The sequence below is a fragment of the Pelophylax lessonae genome (genome assembly GCF_965119305.1).
Source record: "Pelophylax lessonae genome assembly, chromosome: 1".
Lineage (NCBI taxonomy): Eukaryota > Metazoa > Chordata > Amphibia > Anura > Ranidae > Pelophylax > Pelophylax lessonae.
This window is the reverse complement of record NC_138768.1, coordinates 576,852,477-576,876,317: the sequence shown is the minus strand read 5'-3', so window position 1 is coordinate 576,876,317 and position 23,841 is coordinate 576,852,477. Positions and strand designations below refer to the sequence as shown.

General features: G+C 41.5%; 1 protein-coding gene across 1 annotated transcript in view; it reads left to right on the top strand.

Annotated features, from left to right (window-relative positions):
* LOC309548562 (N-acylethanolamine-hydrolyzing acid amidase-like) overlaps positions 1–23,841 on the top strand; it is a gene marked incomplete at its 3' end in the record, with an annotated part of 65,544 nt that overhangs the window by 16,826 nt on the left and 24,877 nt on the right. Inside the window, exons 5-7 of the mRNA XM_082248533.1 lie at positions 352–428; positions 10,591–10,763; positions 18,135–18,197. Of these exons, the coding sequence (XP_082104659.1) occupies positions 352–428; positions 10,591–10,763; positions 18,135–18,197 (313 nt within the window). The remainder of the gene's footprint in view (positions 1–351; positions 429–10,590; positions 10,764–18,134; positions 18,198–23,841) is intronic.

Here is a 23,841-nt window from a genome sequence, read left to right as displayed (position 1 = left end):
GTGAGGGAAAATTTCCCATTGGGGACACAGACAGTGATAAAAGCATTTTTTCTAATAAAATGCTGCCCAATTGTTGGGTGTTATACAGCAAGTGAGGGAACTCTTCTTTACAGGGACACAGATAGTATTTAAAATCTAACATAGGTTGTACCCTCTCAAAATTCTATTTATTCTATTTTTTTTTATATTTTCAAACACTGCAGGAAACTGGTTAAGCATTTCTTGTAAAAACGATCTTGTTGCTATCCTAAAAAATTAAACCACAAATACCCTGCAAAGGAATAATGTGTAAAGTGACATGATAAGAAAACTCTACCATCCTAATGTTTAAAGGTTAATTTTTCCTTACAGAGGATAATCAGGCCCTGTGGAAGAATGCACTTTCTCTTTTATTGGGAAGATATCCTGTCAGCTGGCTCATCCGAGATGTAAGCTTTGTGTCATTCAGAATAAATGTACTTTAGTACAGTTTAGTACCACAGTAAATATGTTTATGAATTTTGATAACAATATAACAGGAAAATAGCATCATGCTGTCTTTAACATCAGGAATGAATGCAGTGCCAGGACAAGATCATTCAGCGCCCAGGGCAAAGATGCCAAACTGCGCACCCCCCGCTCATGATGTGCAAGCTCAGGGGGATGATACGCCCAGCAGTCACTCACTTGTGAAAATCACTGCTGCTGTCACTGCTCTTGTCAGCCTTATAAAATAAGGAAGGCCCCCCCATCCCTACAGTAGACCATTGCGCCCAGGGCAACCTACCCTTCCACCCACCCCTTGTCCCAGCCCTGAATGAATGCAATAATTGGACATTTATATAGATACACATTATTCTGATCTGTTCCCTGCTGAACAAAGTGCATTGGTAATGGTGACACCAAGTAAAAGGTCAAGTTCCCTGGACATCCACTGTAGGAGTGTAACTCCTTTACGACTGCCCACCGCAGATATACTGCGGCAGGCAGCCGCTCCTCTGTGAATCGCCGTACATGTACGGCGCTCGCTCTCGGGAGTCTAGGGAGCGAGCGTGCGCCGCCAGTGGCGCACTCTCACCCCCGCTCGTCAGCTGAGAGAGGACGGTCGGCTGTTGTAAACACAGCCGACCGTCCTTCTCCCTGGGATGATCACAGAGCTCATGTGATCCTTCTATATAGGATCACATGTCTCTATGGTCATCTCAGAAGCCCAACCCCCATACAGTTAGAATCACTCCCCTAGGGTCACATTTAACCCCTTGATCACCTATACTGTTAACCCCTTTCCTTGCCAGTGTCATTATTACAGTAACAGTGCATAGTTTTAGCACTGATTAATGTAGTAATGTCACTGGTCCCCCCAAAAGTGTCAAAAATGTCAGTTAGGGGTCCGATCTGTCCGCCGCAATGTTGCAGTCCCGCTATTACTAGTAAAAAAAAAAAAAAAAAAAACAATAAAAATAACATAAATCTTTCCCGTAGTTAGTAGACGCGATAACTTTTGCGCAAACCAATCAAAATGTGCTTATTGCGATTTTTTTTTTTTTTTTTTTTTTTTTACCAAAAATATGTAGCAGAAAACAAATTGGCCTAAAATGTTAAAAAATTCAGATTTTTTAATTAATTTTTTTTGGAAATTTCATATAGCAGAAAGAGAAAAATATATATTTTTTTTTTTTCAAAATTATCGCTCTTTTTTTGTTTATAGCGCAAAAAATAAAAACCACACAGGTGATTAAATACCACCAAAAGAAATTTCTATTTGTGGGAAAAAAAGGACGTAAATTTTGTTTTGGTACAGCGCTGCACGGTCGCGTAATTGTCCTTTAAAATAACGCAGTGCCGAATCGCAAAATAGGGCCTGGTCAGGAAGGGGGTAAAGTGGTTAATTTCTTCCTGCTACCATCAAAGAACCAGTATGAGTGGCCAGGATGATCTGGGCAGTGGAAAGGGACATGAGTAAGACATGTCACCTGAAATTACCTGGGAAGTAAGGAGTCAGCTGAAACATCTGAAGTGGGGTGTTTCTGCACTTCTGCAGGCGGGAGGGTCCTTCCCCAGTGGTGTGCCTGTATCTCTATCAGGGAAAGAGTTAAGCCCCGTACACACGCACACATTGTTGGTCAACCGATCGGTCGTCTTTTGTCCAGTGTTTGTTGGTTGAAATGTGCTCTAGACTTGCACTGGACTTTTGTTGGCCAACTAAAACCAACTTCAGAAGTGATGTCATGTGATGGTTGACTTTCCGTGTGTTTTTTCTTCTCTGAGCATGCCCAGTCTTGCTCATCTGATTTTTGTCTGCCAAAATCTGTACTGACTGAGGAACAATCGGCCGTTCTGTTGTTGGCCAACAAAAAAATTTTATAGCATGCACACCATATTTTTTGCGGCCGAAAATTCACAGATGGTTGTCGGAAGCATCATACTAACAAGCCTACAATCGGCAGATCGGACGTTGGCCAACAATTTACAGCCAACAATCTGTGCGTGTGTACGGGGCTTTAGACACAGACTAACCACACCAGCAAGGATGTGCTTTGTCGCTTGGCCTGGTTAGTTTTAAAAAGTAAACGAAAGGGACTGACAGGATCACCAGTTATTTGTATCTGAAAGCACAAACTGAAACACAAAAGGCTACTCTTTGTGACAAAGACATGCTGCAATAGACACATGCAGTATATGCTATAATAATTTTAAGGGTCTGTCTAATAAAGGTGCAGTATACTACATGGTGTCACAAAAACATAACATATTGTAACAGCATATGCTGTCCTTCAAAGCAAACCTATACTCAGGAGTTCTGACTTCACTCTGACTTTCTTGATCTGCATTGGCTAAAACTGTCAGTATGGCAGTCTTGAAACTAATATTTTCAGAAGTCAAGTACCTACACTGTATTTGAACATGGAGCATGCATTTGCCCAACCTAAAGTGGCTGTAAACTAGGGCTGCAACTAACGATTATTTTGTCTGTCGACTAATCTAGCGAATATTTTTCCGATTAGTTGACTACTCTAACGTTTTTTTTTTTTTTTTGCTTGATCTAGTGTTCTTTTTTTGATTAGCTAATTAATCCTTTGAATAACTTTACAAAAAATGATACGTACAACTTCTAATATAATATTTTAACTTTTATTACATTTTTTCCAAAAAATACTTCAATGTGGTTGAAGTTTTTACAGTATACAAAAATGAAGTGGCAAAAATAAAATGTAAACAACACTTTAGCATCAGGCACGAATAATGCCATTAATTCAGAACCAAAAGCATTCAACATGCCATATTAATTCTAAAAAAGCACTGCTCAACACTGTGTGTGCAAAAATAAAAGAAAGACATATACATAAAGTGCCAAATACTTTAGGGCATCAGGCATGAAAATGCCATATCTGCCTAACACTTTTTCTTCTTTAAAGAGGTTGTAAACCTCAGAATTTTTTTTTTTTTTGAAAAAAAAAAACCACCTGAAAGACAAACACATAATGAGCTAGTATGCATCACATACTAGCTCATTATGAAATACTTACCTTAGAACGCAGCCCCGAAGTGCCGACCGCTCACCTTTCTCATGGGTGACATGTTCTGTCGTCCTTCTTCCGGGTTTGCGGCATCCGGTCATCTGATTGGCTGGAGCCGCGATTACGTCACTCCCGCGCATGCCCACGGGAGCCGACGGTCACGGCACGGGGCTCTGTAGGAACAGCACCAGCGGCCATTCCTTCAGAGCGCATTGCGCCAGTGATGTCACTTGCTGCATTTAAGGTACATATCTTCTAAACGGCACATGTTTAGGAAATATTTACAGTACCTATAGGTAAGCCTTATCATAGGCTTACCTATAGGTACAACTTGCAGAGGAGGGTTTACTTCATCTTTAAACTACAAGTCAGCTCTCTGCCTTCAGGTAATCTTTTGCTGTATTGGCCATTATTTTTGGCCATTACTTTTGCACAGTGTTGAGCAGCAGTGCTTGCTTTTGTTGGACTTGGCTCCTTCAAAACTAGGTTACCTTTTAGGTATGTTTTACATTGACATTTACATATACATAGTGTTATTGTTGACCAGTATTTTTGTGGTGTGTTACTTGTAAACAACACTTTAGGGCATCAGGCATGAATAACTAATGCCATATAAATTTTGCCTATCACTTTGCAAAAGATGCATTCTGAAGGCATTATGTGGTGGTTAAAGTAGTAAACCTTACTACTTTAAACCACATAATGCCTTCAGAATGCATCTTTTGCAAAGTGTTAGACAGAATTTATATGGCATTAATTATTCATGCCTGATGCCCTAAAGTGTTGTTTACAAGTAACACACCACAAAAATACTGGTCAACAACAACACTATGATGTAAATGTAAAACATACCTAAAAACTAACATTGTTTTAAAAGAGCCAAGTCCAACAAAAGCACTGCTCAACACTGTGCAAATATAATGGCCAATACTGAGCAACAAATACCTGAAGGCAGCCATCTTGTAGTTTAAAAAAGTCCAACATTATACAACCCAAGAGTGCAACAGGTTGGGGGTCTGTGTTACTAATATATAGCAATGCTATATAGCATATCGACATGCTCTGAAGTTAGGCTTGCTCTTTTTTTTTTTAGTCACAATGTTGCCAGCAACTGAGAAAAGCCTTTCAGATGGGGTTGATGTTGCAGACAGAGACAAGTAACTCTTTGCCAGCATGGCCAAGATGGGAAACCTCCCTTCATTTTCCTTCCACCATTTCAGTGGATTTTCTTCCTTTGAAATGGCCTGCTCAATAAAGTGCATGTGTATGTCATTCCTCACAACTTCACTGTGAATTTCTTGATCTTGGATGTGACCAGTGTCATCCTCACCATTACTGTGGTGGTCATCTGAATCTGAACCGAGCAAAGTGTCCAACAGAGACACTTGCCTCTTCTCTGAAAATTTCATCTCTGTACTGGCTGATTGAACCTGTTCCTCACGCTGACGTTGATGTGTTTGCTCTTCCTCATATCTTCTTTTCTCTTCAAGAGCAAGAGCTTGGACCTTGAGGTGAACTTTTAAACTGTCCTCTGCTGCCAGGAATTTTAGTTTGCGGAATCTGGGGTCCAGGGCTGCTGCAAAAAGAAATATATATTTTCTCCTCAGTCATCTCTGAATTTAGTTTCCAGCTCCCATCTTGAGGTCATCTCCTGTACAGCAACACTTTGGAAAGACTTGACTGCTGCTGTCTCGCAAATTGTGCTCTGTATGGATTTCTGGAGGCCTTTTACCAAAGGAGGTAGAGAGGAACCAGTCACATAGGACTCTCCACTCAAGAAAACAGTAGCACACTCGAAAGGCCTCAGGACTTGTTCCACTTTCTCAAGTAAGCTCCACTGATCATATTTTAAATCCAGGAAGCGCTTCCCTCATGGTGTGACATCAGGATCGGAAAGTGTTGCAGTGACAGGCCACCTCTGTTCAAGCAGGCGACTGATCATGTGTAAAGTACTGTTCCATCTTATGGATACATCATTTATTAGTGCATGATCAGGGGTACCCATTTGTTGTTGCTTTGCTTTAATCTTTGTAGTGGCCAGCTCACTTTTTTTAAAATGTTCCACAAGGCACTTCGCAGCCCTCAGTGTCTTGCTGATCTGGGGATCCCTCAGGGCATGGTTGACAACTAACTGCAATGTATGACCAGCACACCTGAAAGAAGAGATGCCATTTTGCTTTTCTTCCAAAATACGCAGAGCAGCGACAACATTTGCTGCATTATCATGGACAACTGCAATTACATTGGCCATGGATATCTCAAACTTCTCAGCTGCTTTTTCCACCCAGTTAGCAATGTTTTCAGCTGTGTGGCGATCTTCAAGTGGCATAGTAGTCAGATTGTATGATGTAAGCTTCCAGTCTTCATTAATGAAGTGGCATGTGACACCCAAGTATGCCTCTGTGGCAATACTGGTCCATGCATCTGTGGTGAGAGCTATTTTGGATTTCACATCTTTGAGTGACGCTTTCAATCTTTCAAAATTTTCCTCATATTTCTTCTCCATCAGCTTAGTGAAATGAGACCTGGAGGGAAGTGTGTATCCTGGGTAAAACGTGTTGATCATCCTACGAAATCCCTGACCGTCTACAATAGAAAGAGGTCTCATATCTTTTACAATCATGTTGAGTATGCTATTGGTAAGTGTAATGGCCATTTGGGGTGTGCAAACAGTGACATCCTTTTTATGAAAGAAGAAATCTTGTACACAGCTTTGCCTCTTCCTGAGAAAAACAACAAAACACAATAATAATAATTAATAACATAGGAACCAATTTAAACATGAAATCTATGAATGCCCAATGCTAACAATAATGTACTGTATTTCAAAGAGGGTAGTAAATCTGCATATTTTTAAATGAACTGAATGTGATTAATAATTATGTTTAATATGATTACTTTGATTACAATATTAATTGTATTTTTTTTCTAGTAGAAAAAGCAGCTGAGAAGTTTGAGATATCCATGGCCAATGTTGTAGTTGCATAATGCTGCAGTGCAAATGTTGTCGCTGCTCTGCGTATTTTGGAAGAAAAGCATGACATCTCTTCTCTCAGGTGTGCTGGTCAGATTGCATTTTTCTACCATGCCCTGAGGGATCCCCAGATCAGCAAGACAATGAGGGCTGCAAAGTGCCTTGTGGAACATTTAAAAAAACGTGAGCTGGCCACTACAAAGCTTAAAGCAAAGCAAAGCAGCAACAAATGGGTACCCTGGCCCTGAGCATGTATCCGTAATTATTACCTAGCTAGCATATATTAATTGTGTGTAATATTAATAGTACTACTTACAAAGGTGGCTTGTCCTTTTGAGGTCGGAGAGCGCCAGGATGTTTTCTTCTGAGGTGCTCGTGCATTGCAGTTGTGCTGCCGTGGTACGCCATTTCGGTTTTGCAAAGGGAACAAAGGACCATTTTATCTGGCCTCTGTTTAAAGAATTCCCATACCCTTGATGATCGTGGTCTAGCTTTTTGTGGTAGACTGGAACTTTCCCCCCCAGGAGCAGAAGCCGCCATTACCGCCATTTACACGCGCGCGAGATGAGTGTGACGTCACGTGCGACGCGCCGACGCCTTACACGCATGCCGACGTATTTCCGTAGTCAACGTAATCGATTACTTCGACGCATCGTTGCAGCACTACTGTAAACCCTCACATATACCCAGTGAAGTGAATAGCCTCTGATGATACACAGAGATTAAACAAATCCCTGTACATACGTTTTTCTTATATATCTGCAGTCTTCCCCCTTTCTACACGCTTTGGAAAGTGCAGATCGTGTTAAAAACCTTTCTTCCTCTTTCAGCAGCACATAGGAGTAGGTGGTAAGACTAGACTTACACTGTGTGAAAGCTGATTGGAGGAAAGGGACCACACACACACACACACACATAGACAGAGGAACAAAGGAACATGCAGAGCAGTAGTCTGAATAGACAAGCTCCCTGCTTTACCTCTAGGCTCTCTCCCTTACACAAATTACTGTTCTCTCATGTGTTGGAGAACTTTTCAGAAGTGACTCATGCTGATAACAGAGTAACAAAGCACCAGAGAGAAAAAACAATTAGAGCTTTGGAGAGAGATAGGTAAACACTACAGATATACAGTGTGTGCTTAGTTCAACCTTCATGAATAGGGTTTACAACCACTTTAAGGTAGAATCACATGATTATGTACTTCTGAACTCTCACACCGCTACATCACAAGGCAATTATTATAAGACCTGTGTAGCAACTCCCTGACCCCCAGAGTCATGGCGGTGCCCCCAGAGACAGGGCGGGCTAAAATTTCACTGCATGGGTAGACTACTTAGGCAACAGTAGGCAACAGTAGGATGTGAACAGATGGGCACCAGTAACTTCAAGATATAACAAAAGGAGTTTATTGCTCACAGTCAAACTCCACACAGAGAGAGTAAGGGCACAGGCCATCCAAAACTAACAGACTCCACAAAAAGGGGAACAAATGTACTCTCAGTCTTCATAGACAGAGAACCGTGAAGCCAACCTTAAATTCTGTGATTGTAGCTCCTGACTGTATAGCACTTGTTATATCAGCTGCCAGCACCCTGGGAAGGAGACTCCATACTAATGTCCAATCTCCTCATCCAAGCTTTTCTGTCACCCCAAGACATCTGGAAGTCCCCCATGGCTGCTCAATCTCCATGCTAGGCCCCAAATCCAGGTATTTTCCCAGCCACATGGTCACCCTCTCAGGCTGTAAGCCTAAGAGGTTTTAGCAGCAAACACAACCCTCCCCTAGGCAGGAGGCCCAGAGGAGAACACTAACTTTTCAAGGTCACACCCTAATTTTGTACTCCAAGCATGCACCAGTGGCAAGCAACTTCCTAATGGTTGGCCAGAAAGAGATAAATATTCATATCTCTGAATAGTACAGCTCTCTTACAGTGGCACCTACTGAAACAGAAGTCCAAGTGCAATATTCCCCATTCAGTAGTGATGGGTGCTGTAATGACCATAGGCTGGAAACCGTGGATGATCAAAGTGAATAAAATGTCATCAGCACACCAAGGATTCCTTAAAAGGGATATTTCTTATGGTCACATGATAAATATACAGCAATGTTTCGGAGCCATGCAGGGGTCCTTCGTCAGGCAAGTGACAGACGAAGGGGCTCTGCGATGCTCTGAAACACTGCTGTATTTTTATTATGTCCCCTTTTGAGGAATCCTTGGTGAGCTGATGACATTTTCTTTACTGGAACAGAAGGACACACACAGTAACCAGAGTCTAGGAGAAACTTAAAAAGCTGAACTATCAAATCGCTAAGCTGACTGCAGCTTAGCACCACTAAATGTTTAATCTGTTTTTATTGAAGTTTTAAAGTGCATAAAACAACATACTAAGATAACCAAAACAAAGAAACCGTAGTCGGAAACAAATTGTGATCAGTACAAAAGAAAGTAATAACAATAATAGGCTATAGGTACTGGACATAATATTTTAGGATGACATATGGTTCCGTGCATTTCTCATATGCAGGCAACCAAGGCCCGAGTCCTTTTTATGTAATTGGATCGTACAGCAGTCAATTCTAATAAGCATCATATAATAAGTACATAACAGAACGTTGATGTCCTGGTCATTGAGACCGCAGGACAGTAAGGATCAGAAAAGGGGAGTAAGGAGGGAAAGGGAAAAAAAAGGGGGGAGGGGAAAGGGAAGGGGAAAGAAGAGTGAGTTGCTGCAGTCAAAAAGTGTCGAAGGAGGTCCTTTTTACTTTGCTTGTAAGATTCAGGGAACATGGAGAGCATAGTGATAAGAGGGGAGTTATCAATTTTGTCCCCCGATTAAGTCATGATAGAGTCTAAGTATTTTGCCCCAGAACAGGGATATTAGAGGGCAAGAGTGCCAGATATGTGACATGGTACCTGGAGCTCCAGAGCATCTTCAGCAAGTATTCGAAATGAGTGGGTTTATTTTGTGCAAAGTAGTAGGGTATAGATACCATCTGGCCAGGATCTTATAGTTGCGCTCTTGTGCTCTAGAAGAAATGGAGGTCTTGTAGGTAAATGTCAGTATTTTATCCCATTTGAAGTCGCTAATAAGGCAATTAAGTTCGTGTTCCCATTTAGCTATAGAAGGAGGGTTTTGTGGTAGGGCAATTTTTAGTAGGATTTGGTATATGTGAGATAAGGGGTGCAGTTGTCTGTCAGGAAGGGTCAGTAGGTCTTCAAACTCAGTGAGTGGCCGCATCAGTGTAGCAGTGGGAGCATTAGCATGTAGAGATGTAATGGCGGAGTTGGGAATGTTCCATCCACGCCCTGGAAGGATCCCATCAATTGGGACAGTGGGGTCAATGTACCTCCCCGTAGAGTGTGGGATAGCAATGGTTTGTCCACCTTGTTCCAGATAAGAAAGTGGGGTTGGTAAAGAGCAGGAGGGAATGCCAGGCTGGCGAACAGCGTTGAGAGTGGGCTAGGTCTCGACGTGAGCACTCCCTTCCCTACATAACGGTCCTATGTATGAAGAGTAGAAGCTACCAGGAGGGACGGGGCATCTGCAGGTGGTCTGTCTTTTAGGTTAGTCCATAACAAGGAGGTAATGTCGGGGGTGAGAAGGTCATTTTCTAAAGTTGTCCAGATCTTAGATTTTAGCACCACTAAATTTAGATAGACATGCCTGCATTTTCCACAGGTATAAATTTTTCACACCTGTGAAAAACGGATGTCAGAGCTCAGATTATCTGATCCTCTCCTTCATGCGAGGATGCATAAACATTTTTTTTTTTTTTTTACTAAAATGACCAGCATTGAAGGGAGCCCAGCTCAGAATTTTTTCCAGAAAAGTATTTCAGGCCTTCAAATAAACCAGCTATTTTTAAGACACAGAGATTTGACATTATTTTGGCGATTCTAGGCAGTGCATAGCGCAATATGTGTTTCTGTAGATTTCCCTTTGGTCATTTAGTCACTGTGGGAACTGTTTTTTTAATTTATGAGTTTATAACTACAGATAGCCCTAAACTGGCCCAAATGGCCAAAACTATCTGAAGAGTGAAAGAATTGAAGCCTACTTTATCTACAGTATCTGTGAGCCAAATTTTCCTGTTTATGTAATTTTGTTATTCAACAGACTTTGAACAGTGCTCCAGATTTTGACTCAGCAGTTGAAAAACTATCACATACAGAAATCACTGCTGAGATATACCTGACCATTGCCGGGACAAAGCCAGGTGAAGGTGTGGCTGTTACTAGAAACCGAGATGGATTGGCTGATGTTTTGAATTTGAATGTCTCTGATGGAAGGTGAGTGGGTAATTTAAGTCTGTTTATTTTTCTGACCGCAACTGGGCCATATTTTAAAATGCAACACTTATTAACATTACATTGTACTGCATTAAAAAAAATCTATAATGTTTGAATATATGTTAATATTAAAGAGTCATTGTCATTCTCTCGAACAAAAAAATCATACCTAAAGTTCCAAGCAAGAAAAGAGCCATTACTCTCATCTCCCCTGTGGCTCCTTCCCACTACCCGTGCACCAATACAGGGCTAGTAGGGGTTTGAAGAAGGAGCCATGGTATGCAGTGGTAAACACAGGCATCTGACACTCCCTAAAGCATCAAATACTAAAAAAAAAAAAAAAACGTACAGTCTGCAGCACTGAAAGGGAGAGATGGAGAAGGAGACACGAACCACTGGAGAGGGGAGTCTAGTAGCTGGTCGCCTGGCTTAAAGGGAGCTTCACCTCCACACCCCCATCTATTTACTTTTAAATCCCTGCTTACCTGAAGCTAGGTTGTCTATAATTCAGTTACTCACCCACACAGCAGCTGCAACATTGTCTTGAAAAGACTCACTTCTGTTGCCACCACTCGGGTCCCATGCTGCCATTTTCTTCTGCATTGTCATCAGGAGGATGCTGTCTCAAATTCAGGCAGCCACCCCCTTGTGAGATACGCCCCCCACTTCCTCTTTTGTGCATATCCCAGTAAGCACCAGGAGAACTGCACGTTTTTCACCTAAGTGAGAATGGAGGGTGGGCCAAAACCTGTACACTGAAAAAAAAAAAGGTAAGCTAAAAAATAAAAGAGAGAGAGATTTATGTGAGGAAGGGTTGGATGAGAGGAAAACTTTTTTTTCAGAGTGAATATTTGCTTTAAATTTCATTATCCTTATTGTACGCAGTGATATATTGTAACACATAATGACGACAGTAAACCATAATCTATAGTTAGTATTGAGTGATACAGGGTATCTTGGTAAGCCATTCTTAGATTAAATGACATAAGCCTAATCATTTGGGATTTACTGTTTAGTTCAGGAAAATGCAGTACTGCTGTGTGGAAAAGAAACCTGTACAAAATGTGTGCTTAAGAATATATGTGTAGCATGCTCTAGTGTGCTACTAGTGTCAGTGTAGGCAATGTTATGTTCTAACTCATAGCTAACTTGTAAGTCTAAATTAGGTCAGGGTTTACTGCAGGTCAGGCTGGATGACTCATACAGGCAGGTCTCCGATGCTTCACCCTGGTTCTAGAAGTTTGAAGAAATTTCTAGAAGTTAGTGGGTGGGGGCCAGAAGGGTTGATCTGCATACTTTGGGGAACTTAGCCTATCCCCAGGTGGTGGGCCTGGCAGGGTGGCTAAGCCAGCCCTTAAATATGGATGAGTCAGGACAGCGTGGAAGTCAGGTGGAAGATAGAGTGCTGAGAGGACTATCGGTGGCCTTGGAGGGGCGTACCTGTGATGGGGGAGGGGGGCTCTGCCTCGAGCTGGAGCTCGGGCTGGCTTAGGAAGATCCTGACAACATTATGGTTGGAAAGGAATCTAACCTAAAGAGCAGTGGGAGCAAAGAGGACAGTGTGAGTACTTCATAACCCCCAGGGATTCACAAGGGGAGAGATTGCCAAATGTAGCAAGTCTCAGGAAGACAACATTGGGCTTAATCTTTCCTTTCCCTTGCCCTGGGAATTCTTCAGAGCAGTGAAGAAGCAGCCAGGTGGGCTGGTAGTTTCTGCAGGCAGTAGAGCGGGGATCAGTGTCTACAGTGGAGTTGGAGATACTCCTGGATGCAGCCTACAACACACTGTGCTACTTTTTAGGGGATTGAGAGTTCCTAGTCCTTAAGGGGCTAATGCATTTTGATCATCAGAGACTGTCCGTGTCCAGGAGGGAGGACAGTTCTGGATTGTGTACATAAGGAGGAAGTTGTCCCTGTTATTGTTGCAATCAAACTGGGTATCCCATAATTCCTATTCCCCATCCAAGTTATTAACCCTAATAAACAACAAAAACCAAGCTCAAATACTGTTCCTTGTGTCTGGATGGAAGTGGAAAATGCTTATTGCCTGGCTGTGCAGGAGTGGGGAAACCAGACATCTGCTGCCTCCTGTGGGGGTAGTGCTACATATAAAAACAGAAATTGTACTTTCACCAGTTAAAGTGCAGTGCTACTGTAAACATATACCAAAGAAAATAAAAAAATACTACTAAATACTACTAAATACTTTTACTACTAAAAATAATAAATACTTAATACTGAATTTTATCTAAAATTTCCAAATATTTAACTAGTATGTAAATTATTTGCACGTATAAATAATGTGTCTAAATAAATAATTAAAGTGGTTGTAAAGGAAGAAGGTTTTTTTACTTTCATGCATTCTATTTTCTTGCCGTGAGGGGGACTGTGTGCAGATCGCTGTCCAGTGTGCACCACCACTGCTGCATATCGATGCTTGAGTAGGATCTGGGGTGCTGAGTTTGGTTTGCCCACAGACAGGGTCCCCTAGGTGCAGAGCAGAGAGTTGACTAATCGCCGTGTGTGACCAGATGATGAGCTGAAATATCGTCTTGACTGGTAAGCTGCTGCTGTGGGGATTTACTAACTGCTGCTAGAAAGACTGAGCCCTTTAGGAACTAACCATACAGCCATCTAGCAGCCTTATTGTTGCCTGAAGGCTTGACTGAGACTATTCTCATGTGCACCCATGGTACAACTGGGCCTCAACCCTAGCCAGTTGAAGAGGTAAGACTTAAGACTGCCCCTTTACAGCTGCTACACAGAGACCTTTACCTATTACAAATGCTACGAGGTAACTCTCAGTGGACATTAGACTATAATGTAGCCATTCTCCTGGAGTGCGCTCTAAACTAGTTATAAAATTATTACTCACATTGCAATTTATGCTTATATGCACTGTCTATTGCTGACTTTGCTGATTTTTGTGTTGATTCCACTCTAGTGGTACAGAACTCTATCCTAAGTTACTTTGGCATAGTATTTATTCTCATTTATGCTTAAAACCACCATTCATTCTAACCCTTACCAATACATTGCGTTAATTTACCACTAAATGGTCTTGTGTCTATTTCCTGGTACTAATTCACAGCCAAGTTAAAGGTATATATACTCGTGCTCTTATAAGTGCTTGCACTGACTTTAATTTAACCAGGTGTGTCAAAGAGGCTGAGGTTTTTCTAGGAATCTAGCAGAAGAACAGTGAACCCAAATTACAAAGGGGCTCCTTTGGTGGCCGCTCTACATGAGATTCGAGCTATTAAAGTGTAGTTCCTGCCTATTTTGCAACTTTAGTGATTCCTGGAGTGCTCGCTATGCTGATCAACAATTGGGCATTTTCAATTTTTTTTTTTGGGTTCCCTTACCTTGTTATTTTGAGGGCATTTTTGATTGTACTTCCTCCTCCTCCCCCCTCTGTGGCCACGGCCACTGACATCGCTTCCGCCTTTGCATTGCATCCTGGGAGTTGTTTGTCATCACTCCCAGGAGGCTGGAATCAGGAAGAACTCCCAGAACACTCCCTGGAATCAGGAAGAAGGACACAGCAGATTACACTGCAGCTTCAGATGCCCACATACAAGATGGCCACGCCCAGACAGCTTTTTTTAAAAGTAAGATTTTGACAAAAATCCAATACTGTACACCTTGTAAGTATGAGAATAGCAGTTCTGTAAAGGGCGATGGATTAGTATTATAGGGGTATTTTTAGTTAAAAAAGGTATTTGAGGCCGGAACTCCGCTTTAAAGAAAAAAGGTGCCTGTATGTCTTATATGGTGGAAAGCAAAACTGAAGAGAAAAGGAGTTCCACAGGAGGGAAGAGCCTGGTTAAGACCCCTTAAAGGGGAAGGCACAAATTTGATCTATAAAAACATTTATGGGTAAAAAACAGAGGAAAGTGCATTATGAGCACATAAAGCTCATAATGCGCTCGCCTCTGGGTGAGACACGTGGGTGAAATTTCAGTTTACAGCACTGAGCCCTTTTATTCTTTGTATGCACTAGAGTTGGACTGAGTTAAATATTAAGACAATCTGGAACTTTTTCTTTGTATTTTTTACATTTAATGAACTTATGTAGACACATTTTTTATAAGTGCAAATATACTAGTTAAATATTTGGAAATTTTAACCACTTGCCGACCGCCTCACTACTATTTACTGCGGCAGTCAGCCCCCTACAGGCAAAACGAAGTAGGGCTCGCCCCCTACGAGCCTCTAGGGGGCGAGCGCGCACCGCCAGAGGCACGCTCCCGCCCCCCCACCGCTCATTCACTAACATCCCCGCGCGAGTGACCGGCGGCTCCGATGTCCGCCGGTCACTCGCGATCTCACGCTTGAGAGGGAGAAAGGCAGGCGGCTAATGTAGACAAAGCCGCCTGTCATTTTCCCTGGTGTAACTGCAGAGATCATACGATCCTGCTATGTAGGATCGTATGTCTCTGTGGTTACATCACAAGCCACACCCTCTCACAGTTAGAATCACACCCCTAGGGATACATTTAACCCACTGATCACCAATAAAGTTAACCCCTTCCCTGCCAGTGTCATTTTTACAGTAACAGTGAATATGTATAGCACTGATTACTGTAGTAATGTCACTGGTACACCAAAAGGGTAAAAAATGTCAGTCAAGGGTCCGATCTGTCCGCCACAATGTCGCAGTCCCGCAAAAAAAAAAAAATCGCAGATCGCCGCCATTACTAGTAAAAAAAAAAAAACAATTACAATGACATAAATTTTTCCCGTAGTTAGTAGATGCAATAACTTTTGCGCAAACCAAACAAAATACGCTTTTTGCGATTTTTTTTTTACCAAACATATGTAGCAGAAAATTGGCCTAAAAGGTTAAAAAATTTAGATTTTTACATTTTTTGGGGGGGGGGGGGGGATTTCATATAAAAAAATGTGAAAAATATTGTTATAATTTCAAAATTGTCGCACTTTTTTTGTTTATAGCGCAAAAAGTAAAAATCGCACAGGTGATCAAATACTACCAAAAGAAAGCTCTGTTTGTGGGAAAAAAGGACGTCAATTTAATTTGGGTACAGCGCTGCACGACCGCGCAATTTTCTGTTAAAGTCACGCAGTGCTGAATCGCAAAATAGGCCCTGGTCTTTGAGCAGCCAAATCCTCCGGGGCTTAAGTGGTTAAATAAAATGCAATACTAAGATAACTTATATTTAGTTACCAGAACGCTGGATATTTTTATTTGTAGGTTTTTTTATTGTTTTATTGGTATATATTTACTGCAGCGCTGCACTTTAATAGGTGAAATTTAATTTGCACTTGGGAACACGTCAGTGCTAGCTGGCTGCTGCCAATTTGTGGTAGTACTCTTGTGGTATCAGTATTATCTGGATTAAGAGAGTCTTTTGGATAACAAAGCAGAAAATGAATCCTTTGCCAGCCAGGCATAAACTAAACACAGAGTTTTACCTCTCAAAGGGCATGTTCACACTTGGAAATGGGAGACGATGAAAAACACACAGTTCAGCCATATATGGAAGTACAAGGGCCTATGCGCTACCAATGGGGTATACCTGAAAGAAAATATGTAGATGTTTGTGTGTAACACATGGAACACCGAAATCAGCAGCCAATTTAGTAGTGTCACCACGTACTCTAAAAATGATAGACAAGGGAAAAATCAGGTGGACCAGGATGGATGGTGTTAATGATAATCACTCAATAACGAGTGTAAGATATATAAAGTGGTATCACAAATGTGGTGAAAAAAAAATTGGATAAATGTAATAGATAATCAATAAAAAATCTGTATAAAATATCCCAAAAAATAAATGGAGAAAAATACAAACATACAATATATAGGAAAAAAATATAAACATAAACGATGATCTTAGCAAATGTAGAAATGACAACAAACGTGTGATAAATTAAGTTGATGTGCCAATCTAACCAAGGTGTTTGTAATAATATATAAATAAATAAATAAATATAATTCATGCAGGCATAATACCATATGCAATAAAAGTGCTACAGTGCGTGATGAATAAAGTTAAATAATACACGGAAATCAATGTCCATATGCAAACATAATGTGCAACAAGCAATGTGCTTCAATGAGAACGAAGGTGATTCTCGTGACTTTTCCTCAATACTCCAGTGACTCTTGTGATTCTCCCATACAATTAGTGAAGGCAATGTGCTGCCTGCGTGAGCTGATCCTTAACTAAGTGTAATGGCCGCTCACCTCCATTAACACTCAAAAGAGCGTTTTGGTGCTACAAATCACCAGATAGGGCATCAGGTTTTTCTCCACAATATGGGGCTTTAAATGTAGACGGTCCCTCACTCCTTAGGAATGCACTGTCAGTGGTATGGTTCTGGGCCACCTCCTATGAGATGATGGTGGATCAGGTATTCCTCCTAAGACACTGGCTCATCCAGGGGCAATAATTAAAGGGGCCTCATAGTGTAGTAAAATATGGTATTTATTGAATAAAGCAATAAAAACACTCACAGTAAGGTAAGTAACAGCAAACACACCGCCGATGCGATATACTCCGATACTTCCGGTCTCGGCCGTAGACCGGAAGTGACGTCACCCGACTCCTCCAGACGTGTTGCGTCACTACACACGTGACTTTCTCAAGGGTAAAAATTTTTTCCCACCCATCCTTAGGCTGCAAAGACAGCAGACAGGGGTGTTCACATGCTGAAGCTGTGATGCTTTGCTTGGCGATCCCATTTGGAGGAAAGTACCACCAACACACCCCATGAATAATGCCATGTCAAAGCCGCTCTGCAATCATGTGCAATGCACAAGGTTGCAGCAAAATGGTGTGGCATTTACAGGGTTAAAACAGGCAGCTGGGAGGTGACATATTGCCTCCTCACTGCCTGACATGTCTCTGAAAAGCAATCCAAACACAGATTGCTTTTCAGGGGCACAACAATCTTGCCACACATCTTAATGTAGTCTAACTGATCAAAAAAAAACCCTTCCCAGCCACCTCAAAACAAACACTGGTTTTAGTGACCTACTTGCATATTTTACAGAGTCCATTGCAGCTTTCACAGGTAGTGTTCCCGTGTGCCAGATTAGAGCTCCATCTCTGCCCCAGACCTTCCTTTTTTATCTCACTGCACCAATTATTCCATTGGCTGGAGCACATATGATACAAATGTGCTTGTTATATGTTCTTGATTTATAAGCTTTACACATAATTTACAGTACATCTTTACAACAGTAATCCTTAAATTGTACAGTTATACACTATGTAACATATACTGTATATCATGTGAAACAGAGGATTGTTTTTAACTATTCGACAACTATCTCTTATTCTATATACAGTATTTATAGCATTTTTTTTTACATTGACTAACATGTTTGTCCCTTATATGCAGATGGTTCCTTGTACAAACCAATTATGACAGAGGGATCCCACACCCCCAACATGACAACAGAATGTATGTAATTGCACATTCTAACTTGATTAGAGAAATCTGCATTATTTATATATACCAATTTCTATTTGTGGTTTAATTTTGGGTGACTTACAATTTTTCTAAATTTGTAAACTTTAAGCGGACCTAAAGTCAAAGAAGTGAAAATGTGCCAACAAGTAGGCTGCCTTAGGGAGTATGCCTACATGGAGGACGAAGACCCTTGGGTGGGGTATGTCCCCTGGTACCTGCCTATCTGCCTGGTGGGGACCGCCGCTGGAAGTCTTAGCACCACTTCTGTGAGACTGGATGTGTTGGTATGAGTCCCCTAAGGAATTAGGCAGGCCATACACGGTGCAAATTTCTTTCCAAGAAATGTGAACGATTCCCCAAGACAGACAGTGCTGACAGGGCAATCTCTTCTTCCGAGCTATTGTCTGCTCCCAGCAGGGGGGGCAGGGGTGGGCAGGGGAAGCTATCCCTGCAGGGAGAAGACAGTAATTATTGCTAGCGGCTTTAGCAGCTGCTAGTGATAATCATAAGAGAATACGGTAGGTTGTTTGTACCCAAGTTGATCGATTGATCGACTGGGTACTTTCAGCCTGCCCATTAATGGTTCAAATCTCAGCCCGGTTCCTGCTGAACCGGCCCAGATTTGAAGGTAGATGACCAGCCCTTATATCAGGAGCGCTGGTTTGAACTTTTTAAATTTGAAGCCACTGGACAGGCTTATTTCCCGTGTGCCTCTAAGGAGTCTGTACAACCTTCTTCTGATTGTTCTTACTGTGCATGCACACACCATGTTCTTACTGTGTATGCACACACCATTTTGGAGTATGTGAGCAGACTGGCTCACTCTCCCCTGTCATCTGTTCAGTGACTCCAATACCCTGATCATTTGGGACATAATTGGGCTGGCAGCTGCCTCCAGTGACTAGTCACAAACAGCATTAATCCTTCTTGCTCTGGCAGTGTCTCATAAACTCCTCAGAAGCCTCTTTAATCCCTTCAAAGGTGCCCCCCTCCTTATCAAGATGAGTTTTCTGATACTGTTGCAATATAGAAACATGAATGTCAGCGCTTAGGCCCCTTTCACACTTGTGCGACTTGTCCTGCAACTAGGGATTGCAAAGTCGCATGACAAGTCGTACTCCATGATTTCCAATGAGTACCATTCATATCTGTACGACTTCAAGTTGCAACAACTTCAAAGTAGTCCCTGCACTACTTTTGGCTGATTTTATTGTGTTTTGAGGTCTATGGACATACAGTGGGGATCAAAAGTTTGAGCACCCCAGGTAAAGATTTGTATTAATGTGCATAAAGAAGCCAAGGAAAGATGGAAAAATCTCCAAAAGGCATCAAATTACAGATTAGACATTCTTATAATATGTCAACAAAAGTTAGTTTTTATTTCCATCATTTACACTTTCAAAATAACAGAAAACAAAAAAATGGCATTTGCAAAAGTTTGGGCACCCTGCAGAGTTAATATCTTGTACTGCCCCCTTTGGCAAGTATCACAGCTTGTAAACGCTTTTTGTAGCCAGCCAAGAGTCTTTCAATTCTTGTTTGAGGTATCTATGCCCATTCTTCCTTACAAACGTCTTCCAGTTCTTTGAGATTTCTGGGCTGTCTGTCACGCACTGCTCTTTTAAGGTCTATCCATAGATTTTCAATTATGTTGAGGTCAGGAGATTGTGAAGGCCATGGCAAAACCTTCAGTTTACGCCCTGTAATCCCCCGTGGATTTCGAGGTGTGTTTAGGATCATTATCAATTTGTAGAAGCCATTCTCTCTTTAACTTCAGCTTTTTCACAGATGGCATCAAGTTACCATCCAAAATTTGCTGAAATTTTATTGAATCCATTTTTCCTTCTACTCATGAGATGTTCCCTGTGCCACTGGCTGCAATACAACCCCAAAGCATGACTAATCCACCCCCATGCTTAACAGTTGGACAGAGGTTCTTTTCATTAAATTCTCCAAACGTACCTTTGCTCATTCCGGCTAAAAAGTTCAATTTTAACCTCATCGGTCCACAGAACTTGTTTCCAAAATGAATCAGGCTTGTCTATATGTTAATTTGCAAAGTTCAAACGCTGATTTTTGTGGTGAGGACGTAGAAGAGGTTTTCTTCTGATGACTCTTCCATGAAGACCATATTTACATAGTTACATAGTTACATAGTAGGTGAGCCTCACCTATAGCTTTTTATCTATGTCGAGATCACCATTGAGATATTTATAAATTGCTATCATGTCCCCTCTCAGGCGTCTCTTCTCCAGGGAGAATAAATCAAGCGATTGCAGAGGCTCTTCATAATTAAGGTCCTCCAATCCCCAAATTAGTTTAGTTGCCCTTCTCTGGATCCTTTCCAGCTCCAACACATCTCTCCTGAGGACTGGCGACAAGAACTGGACAGAATACTCCAGATGTGGTCAGACCAGAGTTTTATAAAGTGGAAGGATTATAGTCTTATTTGTACAAGTATCTCTTTGAAGTGGAATAGTGTACCAAAACTCCAGTGTCTGCCAGATCTTTCTGGAGGGATCGTGCAGTCAAACGTGGGTTTTGAATTGTTTTTTTCACAATCCTGCAAGCTGTTCTGTCGGATATTTTTCTTGGTCTTCCAGATCTTGCTTAAAACTTCCACTGTTCCTGATGACTGCCATTTCTTAATTACATTCCGAACAGAGGATATTGACATCTGAAAACGCTTTGCTATCTTCTTATAGCCTTCTCCAGCTTTGTGAGCGTCAATTATTTTCAGTTTCAGTTTTCTAGACAACTGCTTAGAACAGGGATCCTCAAACTACGGCCCTCCAGCTGTTGGGGAACTACATGTCCCATGAGGCATTGTAAAACTCTGACATTCATAGACATGACTAGGCATGATGGGAATTGTAGTTCCTGAACAACTGGAGGGCCATAGTTTGAAGACCCCTGGCTTAGAAGATACCATGGTGCTGATTGTTGGGGCAAGGTCAGATGAGTCTAGGCATTTAAAACCTTTGAGATTTACATCACCTGGTCTTCCCAGATGATGATTGAGAACAATCCATGACACTGGCAGGTCTCAGCCTTGCAAAGGGGGCAGTGCATGCTATAAATTCTGCAGGGTGCCCAAACTTTTGCAGACACCATTTGTTTTCTGTAATTTTGAAAGTGTCAATGATAATAAAAATGAATGAAATAAAATCTAACTTTTGTTGACATATTATAAGAATGTCTTATCTGTATTTTGATGCCTTTTGGAGATTTTTCCATCTTTCCTTGGCTTCTTTATGCACATTAATACAGATTTTTACCTGGGGTGCCCAAACTTTCGATCCCCACTGTAGGCATTGCTTCAAGTCCAGTCAAAATTGCGGCAAAATTGTAGTAAAATCCTGCGATTCTTAGGTAGCACAAGTGTGAAAGGGGCCTTAATGGCATATAAAGCTGCTAGCAATAACTGCAGATATAAAAACACTTGTGTAAACAGGGACAAAGAAAAATTGCAGCGCTAAATAACAATATCAAAAGAAACTCAGAACACATAAAGTGTTGTACTTGTGTGTCCATGAACTGAGAATATATTCAAATAATCAACATAAGAAAAAGTTCAAATAAAACTCTTATAAAGAAATATCAGGTAATATATTTCAAATGATCTCTCAGTGTGACAAACACCCAGTGCCAGAAAAGCGCACTCACATGATGGAGTTGCTGTCTAGAATTAGAACAGCAAAAAACACATGTAATAAGATCCAGGACCTCAGAGGTATGTAGTCAACATCAGCTCCCACTTTCCACCCCGAATTATAGGACTTTTTTCATAATGTATCAGGGTGTATATGGATCATGACCAGAAAGCTTTCTTTTTTTAAGGAAAAGTCTTTTTACACTGATGATGATGATGCGTTTGTGATTTAAACAGCTGTAGAGGTTTACTACTATACAACGCTTGAGGTCCTGGCCGCCACTCTGCAATAGATTGGCGGCGTTCCATGTAAGTGCAAGCCTACTAATTACACATAATATTTTGTGCTTGAGGTCCTTGCTGCCATTTTCCCTGGCTGGATTAGCTGCTTTTTATGTACCATATTTTCCGGCGTATAAGACGACTGGGTGTATAAGACGACCCCCCTAATTTTCAAGTTAAAACATAGATTTTGGGCTATACTCACGCTATAAGACTACCCCCCTTCCGAAGCAAGGCAACACCATTGAAAAACATCAGATTTCTCATAGATCTCCCAGGTACCCCAAGTACTGTAATACATGTAATCTCTCATAATATCTCCAAGGTAACCTAAGTATAAGTATTACCAGTAGATGTAATCTCAAGACGCTGGCTGTGTGGGAATCCTGTACCAGTATACCGGATGTACCGTAGATTCGGCTACATACAATATACCACGCAGAGCCAATCACAGTGAGCGATGTATTCTATTATTGAATGCAAAGTCTGCTTGGATTGGCAGAGTCAGAGAGGCAGGCTGATGTTACTCCGCCAATCCGAGCAGGCTTTGCATTCAATAATAGAATACATCTCTCTCCGTGATTGGCTCTGTGTGGTATATTGTATGTAGCCGAATCTACGTTACATCTGGTATACCGGTACAGGATTCCCACACAGCCAGCGTCTTGAGAGATTACATCTACCGGTAATACTTATACTTAGGTTACCTTGGAGATATTGTACTCGGCGTATAAGACGACCCCCCATTTTTGGGGGATTTTTTTGAGGTTCAAAAGTAGTCTTTTACGCCAGAAAATACAGTAAGTGCTTTCTGCACATGTGGTTTTACGTTTGTTTTTATATGCTAGTTCACCAATAAATGCACCATGAGATTTTCTCTTGTATGTGATTGGTAAAACGTATTGCTTCGGATGGGACATGCTTTTGTTTTTACTATGAAAAAGAAAGATTTCTGGTCATGATCCATATACCGCAGGGACATGCAGTCAGGGGAGGCAGGTGAGGCAGAGCCATAAACATTAAAAAAAAAATGATCGAGCTTCGAGGATCGTAGCTCGGCAACCTGGGGTCACAGAGGCCCCAAATTTAGGGAGGTAGCCTAAGTCCTCCACCCCTCCACCACCACTGTTCAAGACTCTGGGCTCCTAACACCTATGGTTCTGGAGATACAGGGCTCTATGCGCAGCCTGTCAGAAGCTACATACAGCGCGGCCAGTTTAAATACAAGCTGGAACATGCTGTTTGCAGCAGACTGAGAGGATGAATTCACAGTGCCTCTGACTTCTTGCTCAATAGACAGCTTGGAGCGTTGGACCAATGGTAAAGCACCATTGGTCTAAGCTGTCCAATAAAAATGCTGCAGTGGAGGCTCTCCTCTCACTGCAGCGTCATAGAAGGGGGCATGTGTCTAAAAGACAAATGCTCCCTTCCAGCCCAGCCCTCTTAACTACAAGGAAAAAACATGGGTTTATGGGTATAAGGTTTACCCATAACCCCATGTTTTTCTCACACAGTTAAGAGGGAGAATCTGCTGGTGCTGAAAAGGTACTTTTTTATTCAAGCAAATTAATATATTATTATGCTATATGTTATAACATAATAATTTATTATTTATCTATTTACTGTGAAATTACTGGTTTGAAGTTATAACTTCAAACTTCAGTAATCTGTCCGTTAAGCCACGTGCTTGAGTACAGTTTT